General features: G+C 37.6%; 1 protein-coding gene across 2 annotated transcripts in view; it reads left to right on the forward strand.

The window, feature by feature from the left end:
* Positions 1-226: 226 nt before the first annotated feature.
* Positions 227-18,599, forward strand: part of coro2ba (coronin, actin binding protein, 2Ba) — a 33,196-nt gene continuing 14,823 nt past the window's right edge. Inside the window, exons 1-2 of one of the 2 annotated variants that reach the window (XM_043243878.1) lie at positions 227-514; positions 17,350-17,550. In XM_043243878.1, coding sequence (XP_043099813.1) covers positions 500-514; positions 17,350-17,550 — 216 coding nt within the window. In that variant the 5' untranslated portion in view covers positions 227-499. Of the gene's footprint in view, positions 515-15,945; positions 16,085-17,349; positions 17,551-18,599 lie in introns of those variants that run through there. The other variant, XM_043243879.1, reaches the window with a different exon arrangement.

Here is an 18,599-nt window from a genome sequence, read left to right on the forward strand (position 1 = left end):
ACTGGTTTCGTGGTCCAGGGTCACATATTTGTTGCTTACAGAAAGCTAAAGAGAAAGAGTATAACACTGTAAACAGAGTATACTGTAATCTTCATTAGCATATGCAGTAATCAGATTGACAGCATGGGAGGAAAGAGAGAGAGAGAGAGAGAGAGAGAGAGAGAGAGAGAGAGAGAGAGAGAGAGAGAGAGAAAGAACAAGGAGCAATAGAAGTAACATACTATGCTGACTTCACTGCAGTATCCTGACTACAGGACCACGGCTACCGCGGCACTGATAGGCTTGGATACTTAGAGAGAGACAGCGACCAGACCCTCCCTTTCTCTCTCTCTCTCTCTCTCTCTCCTCTCTTCTCCTCCTCTTTCACAATCTCTCGTGTCTCACTCTGCTGTGTTAGAGACTGCAGGCTGCACGAGCTCAGTGAGCCCTTCTATCTCTGTCCTGCTGTCTCACTCAGCGTTTCAGGAACGGAAGCGGACTCTTCTACACTGTTCTCTGCATGACTGTCACAAAGGTAAGCGTGTGCTGGAGTGTGTGAGGCTGGGAGGGGCTGCTTGCTTTGGGCTTCACTGCAGTGGGATGTTCTGCTGAATCTGTGCCTGTAGTGTACTGCAGTGCTGGACAGGTGGAGTGTGTGTGTGTGTGTGTGTGTGTGTGTGTGCGTGTTTATGCAGGTGAATCTTATGTCTACTGGATTTGCTGTGCGGTACAAACTTCTATGTGCGTTTGTCCAGCTGGCTCCCTGTGTGTGTTTAATATGCAAGTGCCTGTCCCGCAGTAGGGCAGTGGGTCTTGGCTGGGAGAGGCATGTTTATGTGTGTGTGAGTGTGTGTCAAGCTTTAGCAGACTGATTACGAAGTGGAGCTCTTAATCCAGTGCTGTCCTGCAATAAGCCTGAGCTGTGCTTTTTTGAGCATGTCACATACTGTAGTATGGTTGACTAATAAAAAAGAGAAAAGAGGAAAGGAACAAGAAGAGAAGAAGCAGGCCACCGTGCCACTTTTTGACATTGGGATTATGATGATGGTCCAAAATGTTCCCAATTTAGTTGAATTCTTTTTCAACTAAATTCATCAAAGTATTAATGTAAATCAGGCAAATTATGTCTTTATTGTGCTTGTTTGCATGTTTATCAAACTGTCACACCTGGTCTAATATTGTTTTAATCTCTAATTAAAGATTTGTATACTTATAAACATATATACTTATAAACAGCATCTCTTTGTGTTCATCTCTATAATATCAAGGTTCGATCACATAATATGCCTTTTGTAACTATAAAACATAATAGGAAATAGGATATTATATCATGCTATAAGCCTCACAATTCTACAGGACAAGTGATTTTGAAAATGGATAAACATAAATGTTACATTACATTAAGTTTAGCATCCCTGCTAGTTCACATTGGGAAGCAGTTTGGAAAGTAGATTGATGGATATATTATTTTATTCTATTTTATTATTTAGGGATCCATATCTTACTTAAATCTCAGTCAGTGTCAGTGATCATGCAGTGATGTGTGTTGCCGTTATTCCCGGCTGAATTACCCGCATGACGCAGGTGCTGACTGTGTAAGAACTGATGTGTGTGTGTGTTTGTGTGTGTTTTGCTCTGATGGAGGAGGTTGAGATGTTGAGTGCGGCTCGAGTGATGGGTACTGTACAGAGCTAAATGACCTTGGAGTGTTTGTGTATGTGTGCTGACCGAGCAGAACAGCACTCTGTCTGACTGTGAGAGAGACGAGAGCGATTCCACTCCTCATGTGAGAGTGAGTGCACATATAGACTAGTGTTTAACCACACAGCTGTGTGTGTGTGTGTGTGTGTGTGGCAGGATATCCTCACAGACTCTTGGGACTGAAACGGTCACACACCCAGACTGTCATGAACAGGACAGGATGCATCTCTCACTGCAGGGCTATAAAACAGCTGGCTGCACGTCACTTCCTGTCACACTTAAGTCAATAAATCACTGTGGATGTTAATTTTATACAAGTTATGAACTGAAGCCAAAACAGGTGTTAAAGCTGGTTTACACTAGTGGGCTTTAAAAAATAATAATAATTTATAGTACAAATACAAATCTAATTATTAGCACACAGACTGAATAATAACCATTATTTTAATACAAGCCATTACGTAGTAATAATTATTACCATATTTAGTAATTTATATATATATATACACATACACTAGTGGCAGCATAAACCTTGCCAGATCGGCCCTCAAAAATACTTTATATAAATAATAACATCTTGAAAATGTAAAAAAAATTATCCTTCAAAAATGTACATAAAACATTGTAATTAAATTCCTATGAACAGACAAAGAAAGCAGAATGAATGAATAGAAAGCTGGAGGAGGGGTTAAAGATTATTTTGTCTCCAGAGTCGAAAGTCAACACATGTGCCCTCATGCCTTTGTTTAAAGCTTAGCATATCTTTCACCCTGGGACAGAATTTCGTCTGACAGAACTGCCAACAGGCATCAGATTCTCCAATGAATTTGCAAAATGGACCCATCGATTAATTTATTCAACAGCATTAACAACAGAGTCAGGCAGACGTCATGTGTTCTTGATCACGAGTGTGCTGTGAGTGTATTTATTGGCTGATTGTGAGAAGGGTTCTCATCTATGGTGTGTGTGGGTGGGTTTGCACATGTCTGCCTGTCAGTAGGTCGAGAGGCAGGTAGGAAGCGTACAGGTGTGTTTATAAAGCTAAGAGATAATTTTACATATAAAATGCACAGAAACACACTTGTCAGGAGTGTTTGAGCGACTGAGAAGACCCTGCGTAGGAAGAAGGACTGTAATCTCACAGGTGTAAAACACATTATTATAACTACTCCATATGCACAACTGACCTCATGCAGATAGTGGTGGGTGTTTTTTTCTTTTTTTTTGTGGTAGAGATGTGAATAGAGATGTAAATGCATTATATGTTGCATACACTCATAAAACTCACACGGCTATGTCGGTGCCCACCCAGTATACATATATTATATAATATTAACATATAACACATATATTTTATAAAGTGAACTATTATAAAGTATTTCATCAAATTCAAGAACTTTACAATGTTGATGCTAATTGCTTTAATACTAAAAATCAAATAAATGGAAATGTGTTTAAAAACACATAAGTAATACAACTACGGCAAACAGAAGTAACACTGTACATTCATAGAAGAAAAATCCTTGTCTAAAACAGTGTTTATCAGCAATTATATAGTTCTATGAAATGATTTTAAATAAATTCAAGACTTTATATCATTCTTTGATATTACATCATTATTTTACTATTTACAAACATTAACATGATCAAACTTTCTCTTCTGAGAAAATGCACAAAAAATATGAACTACTCCTCTACAAAGACTTTTGTCCAATTAAACGCTCTCTAGGAGGAAAAAGCCCACCCTTCTAATATGATGATGATTTGTTACTTGCTAGCAATTAGCAAGTAACACATCATGGTCAATCGCTGCGTCATAACTAAACCAAAAATAATAAAATAAATAAAATAAATAAAAATAAAACTAACTACCCCCTCAATGTGTCTCATTCAAGCTTAAAGCTGTTTTTAAAATAGCCAGATAGGTTTGACATTGCATACAATGTATTTTGACTGAAGTGCTTGTATTAAAATATTTCACTCATTTCATATTCTACCAATGATAAAACTAGACGATGAGCTGTGAGGGAAGGACACTGGTAAGGATCACTCCTTCATGAAAAAGAAGAGTATGAATATATAAAAGTGACTATAAACTAAGAAAATACTTTTTTCAAGTATGGGGTGCGTATTTTTGATGGGCCTTGCAGCTAATTATGCTTTGCTATGCAAACTTGAATACACGCTTGATTTGGAGGCTGGTTTGTGTTTTATCCTCAGAGGGAATCTTATAATCTGGACCGAATTTGCAGGCTATTATGCCCGATGCAGGCAGTGTGCACTCACGCTGAGAAGAGTCACATTAGATCCAAGTCCTAACAGCTAGCTTAGCAACCTGAACCTCCCGCCGTCCAGTGTGCTTATACAGAAAACATCCAATAATGAACAAAACGACTAAAAGGCCCAGCATTTCTCTTCAACTTTTTTATGAAGCCTGAGAAAGTGTAAAAGATATGAGAACGTCTCTTTCGATAGAACCAACTCCACGGAGACTGAGAGTTTCAGTGGGACTTTCTATAGAAAAGGAAAGGAGATCATGTCATTTATAAATATCCTGCTCAGCTCCTGCAGAGCTGTAGTGAACATGAGGTAGAGACACTGGGAAGAGGATGTGCTTCCTGTGGTCCTGGGCTTACGAGACTCGGTGTAGATAAACAGCAGCTGTGGGGCATCAGTGTGTGAAGTTCACACTGTCCTGTAATTCCCATTGTCTGTCTCCTCTCTCTTTTCACTCCTACGCTAAGGCACAGAAACTGAGAAAATATTATATTAAGATTCTTGCCTTGAGATATCTTTATCTATTGCCACTGCAATATTATATGCACAGACATACGCTCGCAGGATGAGTGTGTAGTAACAATGTAAAAACATCCACAAATGCGGCAACCTACTTTTAGCTAGACCAATGGCATGAGTTTTGGAAATAGTCGTTGAAATTGCAATCTCATTTTTTGTGCCTGTGTGTGAGAGGTCCACAGTGGAACATGGGACCAGAGAAGGAAATGCTACATCCTACACAAATCAAACAGTGTGGGAGTGGGAACTAAAGCGTGACAGCATGAAGAAGATGGGTCATATGCTTCCGCTCTCAGGATTTCAACACGCTTCTCTTACTAATACAGTCTCATGAAAATGGAGCTTATGATCTGTAATTCAGCAGAGCAATGCATGTGATCCCACTCACCAACGACTCTTTTAAATTTAGAAGTGAACTGCATTCTGCTGCATTCAAATGCTGGCAAATTTCACATTTTGTTTCATGAAATATTGTCATAATTCGCACTAGACTGAAGTCAGGGACCGCTGCAGTGCTCGCTTGCTATATTAAATTTATTCTGTGTATAAAAAAATTACTTTATTTCTCTTAATGTCAGGTTTCCGATCCCTTATGTGTTGTAGTTTCACCCCTTGCTCAGGACTGTCTGTTCATGAAGTGCAACATATTTCAGGATGGACACAATATAGTACACTTGCCTTATGATAGGCAAGAATTTCACATGGATCTGCCATAATTAGTTTTGATATGCTCAGTTTCTTTATGAGACACCTTGAGGGTGTCAGTAGCTATTTGCATTCAATATTCAGCTATTAATAATGATGTAGTATTCTCAGCTCTGTTTAACACATTTTCTCTTTTTAAAATCCATTTCACAGATTCCCCTTCCTCCACAAAATTAGCACAGAAATTGTGAGAAAAAAAAGAGAGCGGATTCCATCTGGGCTTGGTCATAAGAGAGAAAGTACAATGAGAACATTATGAAAATGTTTTTGATACTTCAGGCTGAAGTAAACAATACCTACAAGTTGTCTGAGGTTATTGCCGCTTAAAAGGAAAAAGAGAGCAGCTTTCTTTGAGAGCAGAAAGAAAGAGAGAGGTCAGCTGTGCGCTGTGAAGGTTCACATTCCTTCCCAGCATTCCCTGGCCCTCAGCAGTGTTTTTTGAAGTGATATGCCAAAAACTCAAGCCTTTTATTTTCTTAGAAAACGCATCAGTGAGAAAGTGCAAAAGAGTAAAAACGGTGTGTGTATGTGTGTGTGTGTGTGTGTGTGTGTGTGTGTTTAAGAGCAATGTTAGACACTGCACTTTCAAAACAGCATGGGCTAGCTATTCCAGCAAGAATGATCGATATTATTATAAACACAAGCCAGAACATGATAACATATGATCAAATAAATCAAATTCATTTCTAATATCAAATCTATACACTCTCTATTGCAATAAAGCCAACAAAAACCAGCTCAGATGGAGAAATCACGAGTGGAAAATATGGGCTGGATAGAAAGCAAACTTGGCATGAGAAATGCATTACATGTATTACAGGCCTCAGGTAGAAAGTCAGTGTTGTGGAAGGCAATTTAAAGAGGCACAGATCTAACCCCATGTGATCCTGGACTTACGGCAGCCCAGACTTCCTTCAGGCAGTTTTCCGAGTGCTTAGCTCTGCTTCCAGGCTCCAATTAATCAAATTTCACTGACGAAAACAAATCCCACACAACAAAACAGAGCTGGAGGATTCAGAGAAAGATACAGGTAGAAGGACAAAAGAGAATGTGCAAGAGTGAGAAACCAAAAGCACGAAGAAGACACTGGAGAGGATGTCTGAGAAAAAAAATGAAGGCAATGTTTTGGACATTTTTAGAGCAAAACAAAAAGGTACACTTGACGAGGCCTGAGGCTTGAACAGACAGATCGCCAGGTGGAGACCCACTGACACAGATTTCAGCTCTGCCATTCCAACCGTGTATTGCATCTGTTTGGGAAATTATACTACGGCTAATTTTTAACAATACCACCATTATTATGCCACAACACAAGTAGTTGACCCAAAAATGAACAAACAACACTAGCCGAATTTTTCAAGAGCTCAAATCAATGCATCAATCCAAAATGGGTCACATGATGTAGGACACATAGGGGACACACGTACATGCATGCATTTGTGCAGAAACAAATGTGTCAATAAAGAGAATTGATTGTTTTTTGTGCTAATGACGTCAATGACACACATAACAAGCACTACAGATCAAGGGTCTTAAAACGTCATAGATTAAACTATGCAAATATCCTGAAGAATGATTTTTGTAAACTTGTGGAACATCTTAAGTTAAAATATATCAGATTTTAGCCACTGGGATGTCACTGAAAACAGAAGATTATAATTTATTATTTAAGGCTAACACCACAGGTGAATAGGGTGAATATTACAGTCAAAGGTTTTTACAGACAGAATTGACAGTGTCTCCTTTGGTCCCTCGTACACAAAAAAAATACTTAAAACAGACAAAAACATTTTGACAGTTTTTGGGGGAAATAAAATGTTTATTATCCAGGAAAATTTTATATGAACAAATCTCTCTGTAAAAACCTTCAGGATATACAGGATATTGACTTTCATTTTATCTGTTTGATGGCTTTTAACCATTTTAGTCCACAAAACCAATTAACCATTTATTTGTTTGTTCCATTTGTCATGTATCTGGACTCTTTTGTTGTTGTTTTGATTGTCCCACGTGCTCTGTGTGCCCTACTTTCCGTTCCTCTGATAATTGCATCATTGTCTTCAGGTGTGTCTCATTAATTTAGTCAATTACTTTGTGTATTTATTCCCTGTGTGTTTCAGTTCAGTTTGTCTGATCTCGTCATTAACATGTGGTTTTGTTCTGTCTGTAGCTATATTGTTTATTTCATCTGTAGAAGCTTGAAAGACTATTTGTTATATTCTCATTGAGTGCTCCTTCTCTTGAACCACAGTGTGACACTATTGATGTAAATGTAAGAAAATTAATGCATAGTTTTCTCCTTGTACCATAGACCTGATGTGCCTGGAGTTTCATATGAACTTGATGATAGACACTGAAATGCGGGACAGAATTTAAAATGAGGTTTAAAACTAATTCAAATTTCTCGCAAGTGCATCGCTTTTGCTCCCCAGCGCTAGCTTAATAATGCCGTCTTCACTGATATTTTTGCTTAATAATTGTACTCCTCACCTCGCTCAGCCTCTCATACAGCTGTTTTATATTTGACACTAGCCCAAGCACATTTCACAGCACACCTTGCAAAATCCAGTTTTAGCTCAGAGTGCTGTGCTGGCGATCACACTGAAACAGAATCCTGCCAGCAATGAGAAACAGTCAGAAGAGATTAGCCAAGCAGGAAGACAACAGGCTAATACGACATTGTCATGTCACTGTGGAAGGTCACGGTGCTCATCAGTAGCTGGGTAACACTATTACAGGATACCAGCTTCTGAGGTCCAGCTGATGTAGCACCATCAGAAATGGCAGAGCTTTGTCTGAATCATCCAGACATTGCCTTTACGTAGGTCCAGATTTCTGTATGACTGGGTTCTACAAACTTAAGATATTTATTAGAAATAGTTTTTCTGTGAAACTACACAATCAAGCAATTTGACAGACAGTAAAAATCTGTGATTAAAAACCTATGTTGACTGACCACTATTCGTAAAACTGCTTATAGCTTTTACACAATGCCTACGTTATGGCACTGTGGCTGTTTTGGTTTGGGTGTGGTGTGGTGTGTCTGGCTAATTTACTCAGGGCAGATGGCATGTCTGAGCCATGATGCTCCTCTTCTGTGTAGCATACAGGAGCAGACTGTTACTTGCACAGGGAGCCAGAGACCGCTGGAGAGAAAGCCTGTCTAGTCAGCAAAGCATTGCCAAATCTGAAGCCTTAATCCAATTTATAAAAGGACTTTCTCCAAGATGGAGAACGCAGGAGAGGGACTAACTTATATACAGCTTTCATAGGATTAGAAAGCACAGCATGGACTGGGCAGCACAAGGGTAGAGACAATTTGAATACCACCAAATGATCCCATATCAACAAAATACTTTACTTCAACTTGTCAAAATGCACATTTACAGCTCTACAGTTTGAAAGCAGTCATCCATAGTTTCACACCAGTGAGCGTACATAAATTAGCATTTTCATGTGTTAATTAATTTACATAAAAGCCATCATTCTGGTTAGATTTTTTTGTGCATACAAAAAAAGACACTATTGGCAAAGGCTGGAAAAAATTGCCTTTTTACCAATACTTTTACAATAACAAAAAAAAAAAAAATATATATATATATATATATATATATATATATATATATATATATATATATATATATATATATATATATATATTGTGAATCAGACCTAGTGCAGTCTGGGATTGAAAGATACAGGCGATGCTACCTTAGAATATGGCTAAAACAAGGCATCATTGAAGACAGAATAGTGTAGGCTGTTTATGTCAGAAGCATGCTTAAACTGCTGTCTACATATGGAGCTATGATTTGGAACTATAAATAACCCACTCTCATACATTTCCATTTTTGCTAATTCTTATAAAAACGCTGCTCAGCAGAAAAGTTGGACTGTACACAGTCAGGTTCAGTATTAAAATATTATGACACTGACAGAGGTTTTTGTCAGGTACGATTATTATGTGTGCTGTCATGCTGTGCGCAATTAATCCGAGACAAACATTTGACACATTTATCTCTCAGGACTGTTTGTTTTAGTCGCTATCAATCAAAAAACAGCAAGCTGCTTATAAAACTACTTGAGCAGCTTCAATGAATTATTCTTGACAGGTGAAGTGGATATCTACTGAATCAGAGATGACAGGCTGTTAGTCTTTATGCAAGTTTGCTAGACTCTTGGCATTCCAAACTGAGAAATATGTAGGTTGAGATGGAAGTAATTTTGCAAAGTGCATCTACATCTGTGTTGGAGCTCTCTAAATAACAAAGTATTCTGCCAGCAGAGAGCAGCTCCTGTGGTATAGAAATGTCAAGCTCAGAGAATGGGCTTTAACCCCATATAACCCGATACTTAAAAGACCAGATGCAAGAGAACAGATCTGGTGCACCCATCTAAAAATACAGCAGTGACTTTGGTCTATTCTGTTTGCCTCTTTGACGCAAAGAGCCAATACCGAATATTCTTCTCAAGCACTTGCCAGATGGCCGTCATTGCAACTGGGGCTCTTGTTTTTTTTTTTTTGCATGCGGTTCAGAGCTGGCATCAGGACATATCAAGCTGCGTCAGAAGGCTCACACACATAGCAGTCACTCTGTATTCTTTATGCTTGCTGAAAAGTCACACTCTATGCCTACTTTCATTCAGAAATTTCCTCATTTCATGCTGAATTAGTCACGTCTTAATGCAGCAAATGGTCATTAGTGAATCCTGTGTAATTTGATTGACAGATCAGCAGAGAGCTGAGTCACGGTCTAGTCTCATGTTGACCATAACGATCATCTCCTTGCTGCCCTACCCCCTCCACCTCCTAGCGTGTGCCATCCTTTGTCCTATCTCTCTCTACCTCCCCAGCGTTATCCCCATCTATCCATCTGTTGGTCCTGCTTATCACACCCTGTCCATTAACAACGGGGAGGTTAGAGGAAGGAAAACAACAGCTCTTCTCCTGGGAATGACAATCTCTAGGGGTTGCTCTTTTAGTCACTGTAGCAATGCTTAAAGATACAAGGACACAGGAGGTCATATGGGAGGAATAAGCCTTTTTAGTACTGATTTTGAATATTAAGCATATAATCATTTTACTGCATAGTATTACTATTAAAAAGTCAAAATCCAATTGCATAGAGATATACTTGTAACATCTAAAGAATATCTGTGATCAAGCATTGACATTTTTTCAACCTTTTTTTAACAACAAATGTTGAGACATTTTTTTTTTATTTGAATAAAATGAAAACTAGACTTTCAAATCCCATGAGCCAATATTTAATTCACAATAGAACATAGAGAACATAAAAAATGTTTAAACTGAGAAATATTACATTTTAACTAAATAAGACAAAAGGAAGCCATATGTGAACATAGTTATGTCGTTTTTTCTTTTGTACACCACCATGTCCAATAGTCTACGCAAATGGCGAAAAGCGCCGGGAGTGATTTCCCGCGCATATACGTCAGTCATTTTTTACACAACACAGAGTTTGTAGGTAACAGCTAATAAAAATGTTAATAACTTGCGCTAATCCGGGATGTTTAATTCAACTTCAAACTAAAGAATAATGTATGCTCGAAGTCATCCGGGATTGGTGAGTTTTAACCATGCCAGAGCGCGCACACCCTCAGCGCCCTCAGATCATTTGGACATGATGGTGTACAAGAGGTAAAAAAACAATATAAACAACTGTACGTTTTCTCACACAAACCGCTCGTTTCATGTCTTAGGCAATCAATGTATCTTTACGAAAGTGTATGGTTTAATTTGGATTTCTGTTTTCATGATTTTTTTTGGCCCTTTCATAGAGAAAGTTCCCTGCACCGACCATTAGATGACTGACAGGATACAACGGTTTGACATAAAAATCTCAAAATTGGAACTAATGAAGAAAAAAGACCACATACCCTGATAAACTTTGAAAACAAATTGAACTATTCCTTTAACTGGACCTTGACTTGACAGGCTATCCTTGACAAATTGTGTCTTACAGCACAGCATCAGACAACTTCCTATTTCATTATTTGCTACTTCTTTATCAACGTCTGATAACCCTCTCAAGGACATCCTAAGTGAATTGAATAACAACATGCAGTTTATATCCCCAGATGACACTTGCGGCACTTTTCAAACTTTCTTTTTCACATATGAATTATCAAAATAATAACCTTTAAAGGGAATCACATCAAATGTAATCAACCCTGTCCCCCTCCCCCCAACCGTCTTTTAGGTAGCTTATAGTGACTACACCCATCCTGTCTGTCTGATCCCATACAGAGACAAAAAAGGTTAAACTGGTGGTCTTGTTTCTTATACTTTTGAGGAAGTATGTCATGATACACTCAATAAATTTCCTAGTGTTCTTAGATCAACATCCTGCTGTTCAACATCATGGCAAATAACTCATATTTACCCGAGTTTCGAGTCTGTACTCAAGGCAACAAATAAGACTGTGTGTGTCTGATTGATGACTAAACTACTCATATGAGACAATTCTTTATATTCAGTCAAAAATATACAGCTCACAAACAAATAATAATACAATAATTGCCAGTACTTCGGTAGAGGCCTATTCTATTCTTTTCCTATTCCTATTCAATCAAAGATCCCTAGTCTAAAACAGGTAGGCCATTTACAAAGAGAAACATGTCTCAGTATGTCATTGATCAAGTGCAGTGTGTGGAATTTATTTAATCTGAGTGTCATTTTAAAAAAAAAAAAAAAAAGTATTAAAAAAGTAAGTGATAAAACATCTGACTGGTAGTGAATGAAAATACTAAGAAAAGATTTATGGAATACAGGAACTTTTATAAGTAAGGACCTTAAAGGGACTTGTCTTTTTATTTCCATTACTCGAAGGTGTCACTTTTTTCTTTACTTGTTCCAGCTGCTTCTGCACCGTCTGGTGGAGCAAAAAAACAGCCAAGCAGACAGACAATAACAAACAAAGGGCACCCCAGTACACAAAACCCCCTCCAGTACAGTAGTAATGAGGGTCTCCATCCCATCTCTGAGCCTTTTTCCTCCCTCCCCTGAGTTCTGTCCTCACTGAGAATTGAAGGGATTGAAATGCCCTTTAGCTCTGACAAAATGATTCTGTTCTGGAACTTAACGTACACCCGTGACTGTTTTCTTCAAGGTATTGTCATTGCTTAATAACACACGGTAAGCTTACGGCTTAGGATGATTTCATTAATGTGTGTGCGCATGGATTTAGTCAATCCAGTGAAAACAAACAATAAACATGCATATTGAAAATACAGTGTTATCATTCGTCGCTTGGCAGCCATATATTGGGTAAATCTCATGTTGTCCTCATTACATTTTCGTCTGAGTAAAAGCTGAATTTTCTACAGCAATTTTCCCAAAGTTCAGGACTGGCAGACTTTGGACAGGTTTAGGGACAGGATTTATCGAAGCCTATGCTATAAACTGTCTCTACAGCCACCAACATTCATTCTGACTTCTCTGTGTGTGAAAGGACAGCATGCAACTTGACCTGGCTCTCTTTCCGCTGTATTTCATTCACAGCTGGAGCCAGAGCTGCCAAAACAGGCAGTGAGTCTCCAGGCTCAGTGTTATTTAACTCCCACAGAGACAGAATGGCATCAGAACTCACTCCTGCTACTAAGAAGTGGGAGTGTGAGGTTAGCTGCTCTAACGCTCAACAAAGATGGGCTCCCTGGCATGGCGAGGGGCTGAAAGCGGTCTAACCAATCACCAGCTGTGGCCCTCTAGAGGCCTTTCATTAGTTTTTGTGTCCCATTTTAAAGACATAAGACGCTTGCTTCCTGACTTGGAAGCTGTTGGAATATCAGATTCTTTACATGAATGAGGCTAAATTGGGTTGGGGAGATCTAATATTTGAGTAGTGGAATGGACTGATGAATGGGACAGAGTGAACAATATATGAAATGATAACACCCTATGGTTTATCTTGCATTTTGCCTTTCTTTTTCATCAGTCCAACAGTGGCAATAATGAGACAAAAGAATGAGTGAACTGGAGATATAAGTATTCGAAATAATCATAGAAAGAAAACCAAAGACATAGCAGCAAAAGAAACTGCAGGCAAAATGGGAAAAAGTCAATAAAGTGTGAAGTCTCTGGAGTCTCTCTGTCCTGCAGAAAAAAAGAGCATGTCCATGAAAAAAAAAACACAGAGCAGAACAACACACAGCACCTAAAATAATGAATATCACTTCAATAATTTGAAGATACCCAGGAAAAAAAATCTGTCTGACAATTAAATTGACAAACTGCAAACCAAATTACAGGTATAGACTAGTATGAAAAAAATAATAAAATAACAAGCGGATCAGAATTCCGTCCATCAAAACATTGTTAATTATTTCATATTATAATTATTTCACAGAGATACTCAGAAAACAAATGTGAACTTTATACTGAGTGCATTACATTAAACACTGCTGTGTACTGTAAAGCACTGTAAATTTCAAAGATTTAATAACATTCATTTTTCAGTTAGGAAAAAGCTTACTGCAAACACTGATTCAGTTCACTTTCAGGAAAAATACTCAAAGATTGTACCTTTTAGAGTTATATTCAGCTTGACACTATGGATAGTACTCTCAAAAGGACATCTTTATGCGTTATTTACTCCTAAAAACTAAAAACCTTAAGGTACTATACCTTACATACTATGATACTAAAATGCTATTTTTAGAGCTAGATAAGTTACAAGGGTGTCCTTTTAAGGCCGCTGTCGTTGTGATTAGCTGTGATACCCCTAAATACACAATTTTGGAAACATTTTAAAAATGTTAATTTTCCAGATGAAAATACTTACTCCCAGACGTCAAATAAAAAAATCCAATTAAATTAACATTTGCCATTTTGGGGGCAATAAGCATCAGACGGTCATTAAACAAGCTGTGGGCAAACACTGGGTGTGTCGTCTGAGACTAAGACTAATGCACACACCATGCACACACACACACACACACCCTTGCATCCCCTACATAAAGAGAAGTCCTCAAAATGAGCACATTAACTTATCTTGTGGTTAAACAGCTATACCAGTACACCTAATCAAACATGACTTTGTTGTATTGTCTAATTCATCATGTTTTCAGCATTTGTTTTTCTTGTTTGACAGTACAAACATGCTCACAGCTTACAGGCATTATCTTAGTGTACTGTCAGAAATATTCTCTGAACAGTATTTGCATCAATGTCTGTAACAGACCCGACTACCAAATACTTGCATTTGACAGACACATGGTGAACAGAGAGCAGAGCTAAAGGGAAAGCCAAGGATAGAGTACTCACTAAAGTAAAATAAATCTTGTCTGTCTGCATATAGAGGTTGTCAAGAGCCAGCCAAATATCCCATTTAATCATTCAACATAATTAGAGAGAGAGACATGTGTTTTAGCATAGGCCTGAGAGAACTCTAGACAGTGTCCAATGTCTTATTAACATTCTTGTGTTTAGTTCTAAAAATATCCACAGCCTAATTATAATGTATTAATTATATCTGAGAAGTTGTAAATCGACCAACCACAAAAAAAAACAAACCAGCCTCTGATATTTTCCATATGGTCAATGTAGGACAATCTACCAAAACAAACTGCATAAATGTATTTACTATGTTTAACATAACATGGTTGAAGTTGGTTAAACATGGTCAACGTTACTACACAATTAACGCTTAGGCTAATTTAGATTTCACAGAATGCAAGTACTGAAACAAGACAATATGCATTAAACATTTACATAAAAAATAACAAAATACTTATTGAACTGTATAGCAATGGAACAATAAAGCTCAATTAAAATTAAACGGCATCCTTTTAAATTTTCTACTAACTAAAAAATGATCAATCACAGTTTCCACAAGTATTTTAAACATTGATGATAATAGGCAATGCGACTTCAAACTGGAAACAGTTTTGTTTTTAAAGGTATTTTCTGTTTTACAATTCCAGGAAGAAATTACATTTGAAAATTAATTCAAATAGGAAACAGTTTTTAAAACTGAAATAATATTTCATAATATTACCGTTTTACTGTATTTTGATCAAATGAAAGACGTTTTTTAAAAACATTTAACAACTGTTTTTGTCCATATAAAGTGACATGAGTGTCATTTACTGATACTGACCCTGATGCACATATCTGATGCAGTTTCAGAATACAGATGAAACTTCTAATCATGTCATGTATATGCAACCGTAAGACTACATATCTCAAATATATAACATGTAACATTTACTATTTTATCTGGCAGTGAATGAAGGGATTAAAAAACAGGAACATAGATGGGGGAGAGAGCTCAGAAACAAGAAGCTAATCTTGTTCTAGTGTTTTTAAGACCATAACTGCCTTTTATAGTGGATGCACATACAGCAGTAATCATCCTCGAGTGGAAACGAGGACACTTCCTCCAGACATAAGTAGACAGAGTGCAGCTGTGTCATACATATTATATAACTTTACATTGTCTTTTAGTTTAGATCAATATGTTTTATAAACTGGATGAGATGGTGAGCAGTCTGTATGCTCAGTCAGTGCCAGTAATAAACAGAAAGACATTAATAAGCAAACGCAGACAGTAAAGATAGGATTGAGCAACAACTTGCGCCTGTGAGGAAGATAATGTGTATATGCTAGAAACAGAGCGTGTGTGTGTGTGTTGCATACAGAGAAAAAGATATTCAACCTCTAGCAATTACAGTAGCTGATGTGGGGCTGGGCCTGGGAAGAGGGAGGGATGAAAGGAGGCTGTGGGAGGAGAACGCTTGGAGGAAAAAGGAAAAGAGAGAAACAGATGCAAGTAACTCAGGCCGGCAAACTAGATGCACGCAGGAAGCCGAAGAAGATACAGGCTCTTTTTGTAGATGACTGCAAAATTCAGAAGGTGCTGAGCTCAAAACCAGAGGAAAGGTAAGAAATTAGCTTGAATCATTTGGAGTCAGACATTGAGGCGAAACTAATAATAAATGATGCATTATATTTTTCGCATATATTGAATAAGAAAATATATTTTGTGGATTTATATAGGTTACAGAAATACTGTAATACAGATGAACAGCTGGTCTTCTAGAGGAGTGAGAGATGTGTCCATATGTACGTGTAGCATTTATGCATGGAAATCTCTGTATAGCTGCAGGCCTCTCTCTGGTTGATTCGGTTGTGGTTAAATAGACAGGACAACGTGCATACGAACTGCTGAATGCTTTCGGACTGCTGTAAACATTCACACAGTAGGAGAGCTGAAAATCACACATGTGGAATAAAAAAAAAGGGATGAGGACAGAAAGATCCCAGATGTAATTTCAAGCCTCACTGCTAACAGAAACATTATTAGCCAAACTTTTTTACAAACACTGCTCCCAAAAAGTCATCATAGGATTTATTAGAAATCTAGAAGTCTAAGGGTTGTACATGTTCTCATGCAAAAGCAGAGGGACATTCACAATGCAGTCTTTAGTCATGAGTGATGTCAATCTCTCATAAAGATTCAGATCAGACACTGGTGATTTAACACTTCCTGTTCTCCTTGTGGCTACTATCTGTTCGAATAGCTCATTTTAGTTTGAATGGCAGAGTCTCATTCATTAGAGTCTAAATTGTTGCTTGTGCATTCCTCTAGGCTAAACTACAAATGGTGGTTTGAGTTGTGAGTGAAATTTTACAAGCATCCACCAACCGCTTCCTGTTTGAGTGGCAGAGTCTTCTAAAGGGTTTTATAATGGAAAATGGAGCCAAATCAGCACTAACAGCTCTGTACTTCACTTATCATATCATGGTGTCGACGTACATTTTAACTGTTATAGTTACAGATCTAAAGTTTGCTTAAAGGCTACGAACTCAAGTGATGTTGGACTATGACAAAAACAAGTTCGGATCTGTGTGTGGTTTTTGGGAGTTTTTTGGTCATTGCAAAAACACAGACTCAGGTTTATCACTAGTATCACAATTATCTTTTAAATTCTTTCTTGTTTACGAAATAAAGGGTATGGACAATCCCATCTGCCAAAAAAAAAAAAATATATATATATATATATATATATATATATATATATATATATATATATATATATATATATATATATATATATATATATAAAGAAAGTAAAATCTTTTAGAAATTAAAAAAACAAACAAACTTATGTCATATTATTAATCTCGATTGTTGTGTTTTATAGATGTCATGGCGGCCGACCTACCGGAGCTCCAAGTTTCGAAACGTCTATGGCAAAGTGGCCAACAGAGAGCACTGCTTCGAGGGCATCCCGATCACAAAGAACGTCCATGACAACCACTTCTGCGCCGTCAACGCCAAGTTCCTCGCCATAGTAACGGAGAGCGCGGGAGGAGGATCTTTCGTCGTTATCCCGGTCACTCAGGTAACAACGACGGAGCACGCGCGCGGTCCAGTGTCTTCTGGACAGTTATTTTATGGCTCACACTAAATTCCGGACATCCACAATGTAGGGCGTCAAACTAGAATGAATTATGCGAACCTTTCAAGAGCATTATTTTGACGACTTATATGCAGGCAGTGAGTTTAAAATGGAGTTTATAGCGTGTTGATGTCGAGACTGGTAAGTGTTAAATGTGGCATATGGTAAAACTTTAATTTTAACTAATTATAAATGCGCTACATCGGTGAAGTGCCTTTGTCCAATATTTATAGATTTCAACCATGGAGGCTTTGGAGGAGAATTTTGCCCCAGTGAACGACTCTCTACACGCAATAACTACACCGTTTTATTATATATTTGAATTAATATGCATATTTTTGATAATTAAAAAAAATCAACCATGTTAAAATAAATAAATTATAATAGTTTTATTAATCAGTGTTACAATCCAGTGCACTTTGTGCTTGGCTTTTGGAGCAGACAGACATGGGAATATTAAATCAAAGTTTAAAATGAAGCACAAACAAGGCATTGAAACCTATACAACATATACAGTATGATATAAACAAGCAACCACCCTTCCACACTGTAGACCAAACACACAAGCTTCTGTTAATTTGACTGCAAATATGTGTAAAACTGTCTAAAACAAAGCAATATATGGAGTGCTAATGGATGCTTTGCACAAATTCACATTTACATTAATTGGTAGAAAGAACATGAACAGTGGTTACTGAACAGTGGAAAATCATGGATGAGTCATCTCTCGCCCTGTTCTTATAAATGCACATGTGGTGCACACTTAAAGAAACCCACAGGCCTGTCTCTCACTCTCTTTTTCTGTTGAACGCTTTAGTTGGATTGTTGGAGAGTTATATGCATTTTATATTCAAGGGTGAGATTCTTTTCGCACAGTAATTTCATTAACACCCACAATGAAAAGATCCCTTTTCAACAAATTCAAGTAAAATTGATAAGCAAAATGTTGTGGACCGTTGACAATTGTAATTGTGCTGAGAAGCACAATTGTT

This window comes from Puntigrus tetrazona, chromosome 7 (assembly GCF_018831695.1).
Source record: "Puntigrus tetrazona isolate hp1 chromosome 7, ASM1883169v1, whole genome shotgun sequence".
Taxonomy (NCBI): domain Eukaryota; kingdom Metazoa; phylum Chordata; class Actinopteri; order Cypriniformes; family Cyprinidae; genus Puntigrus; species Puntigrus tetrazona.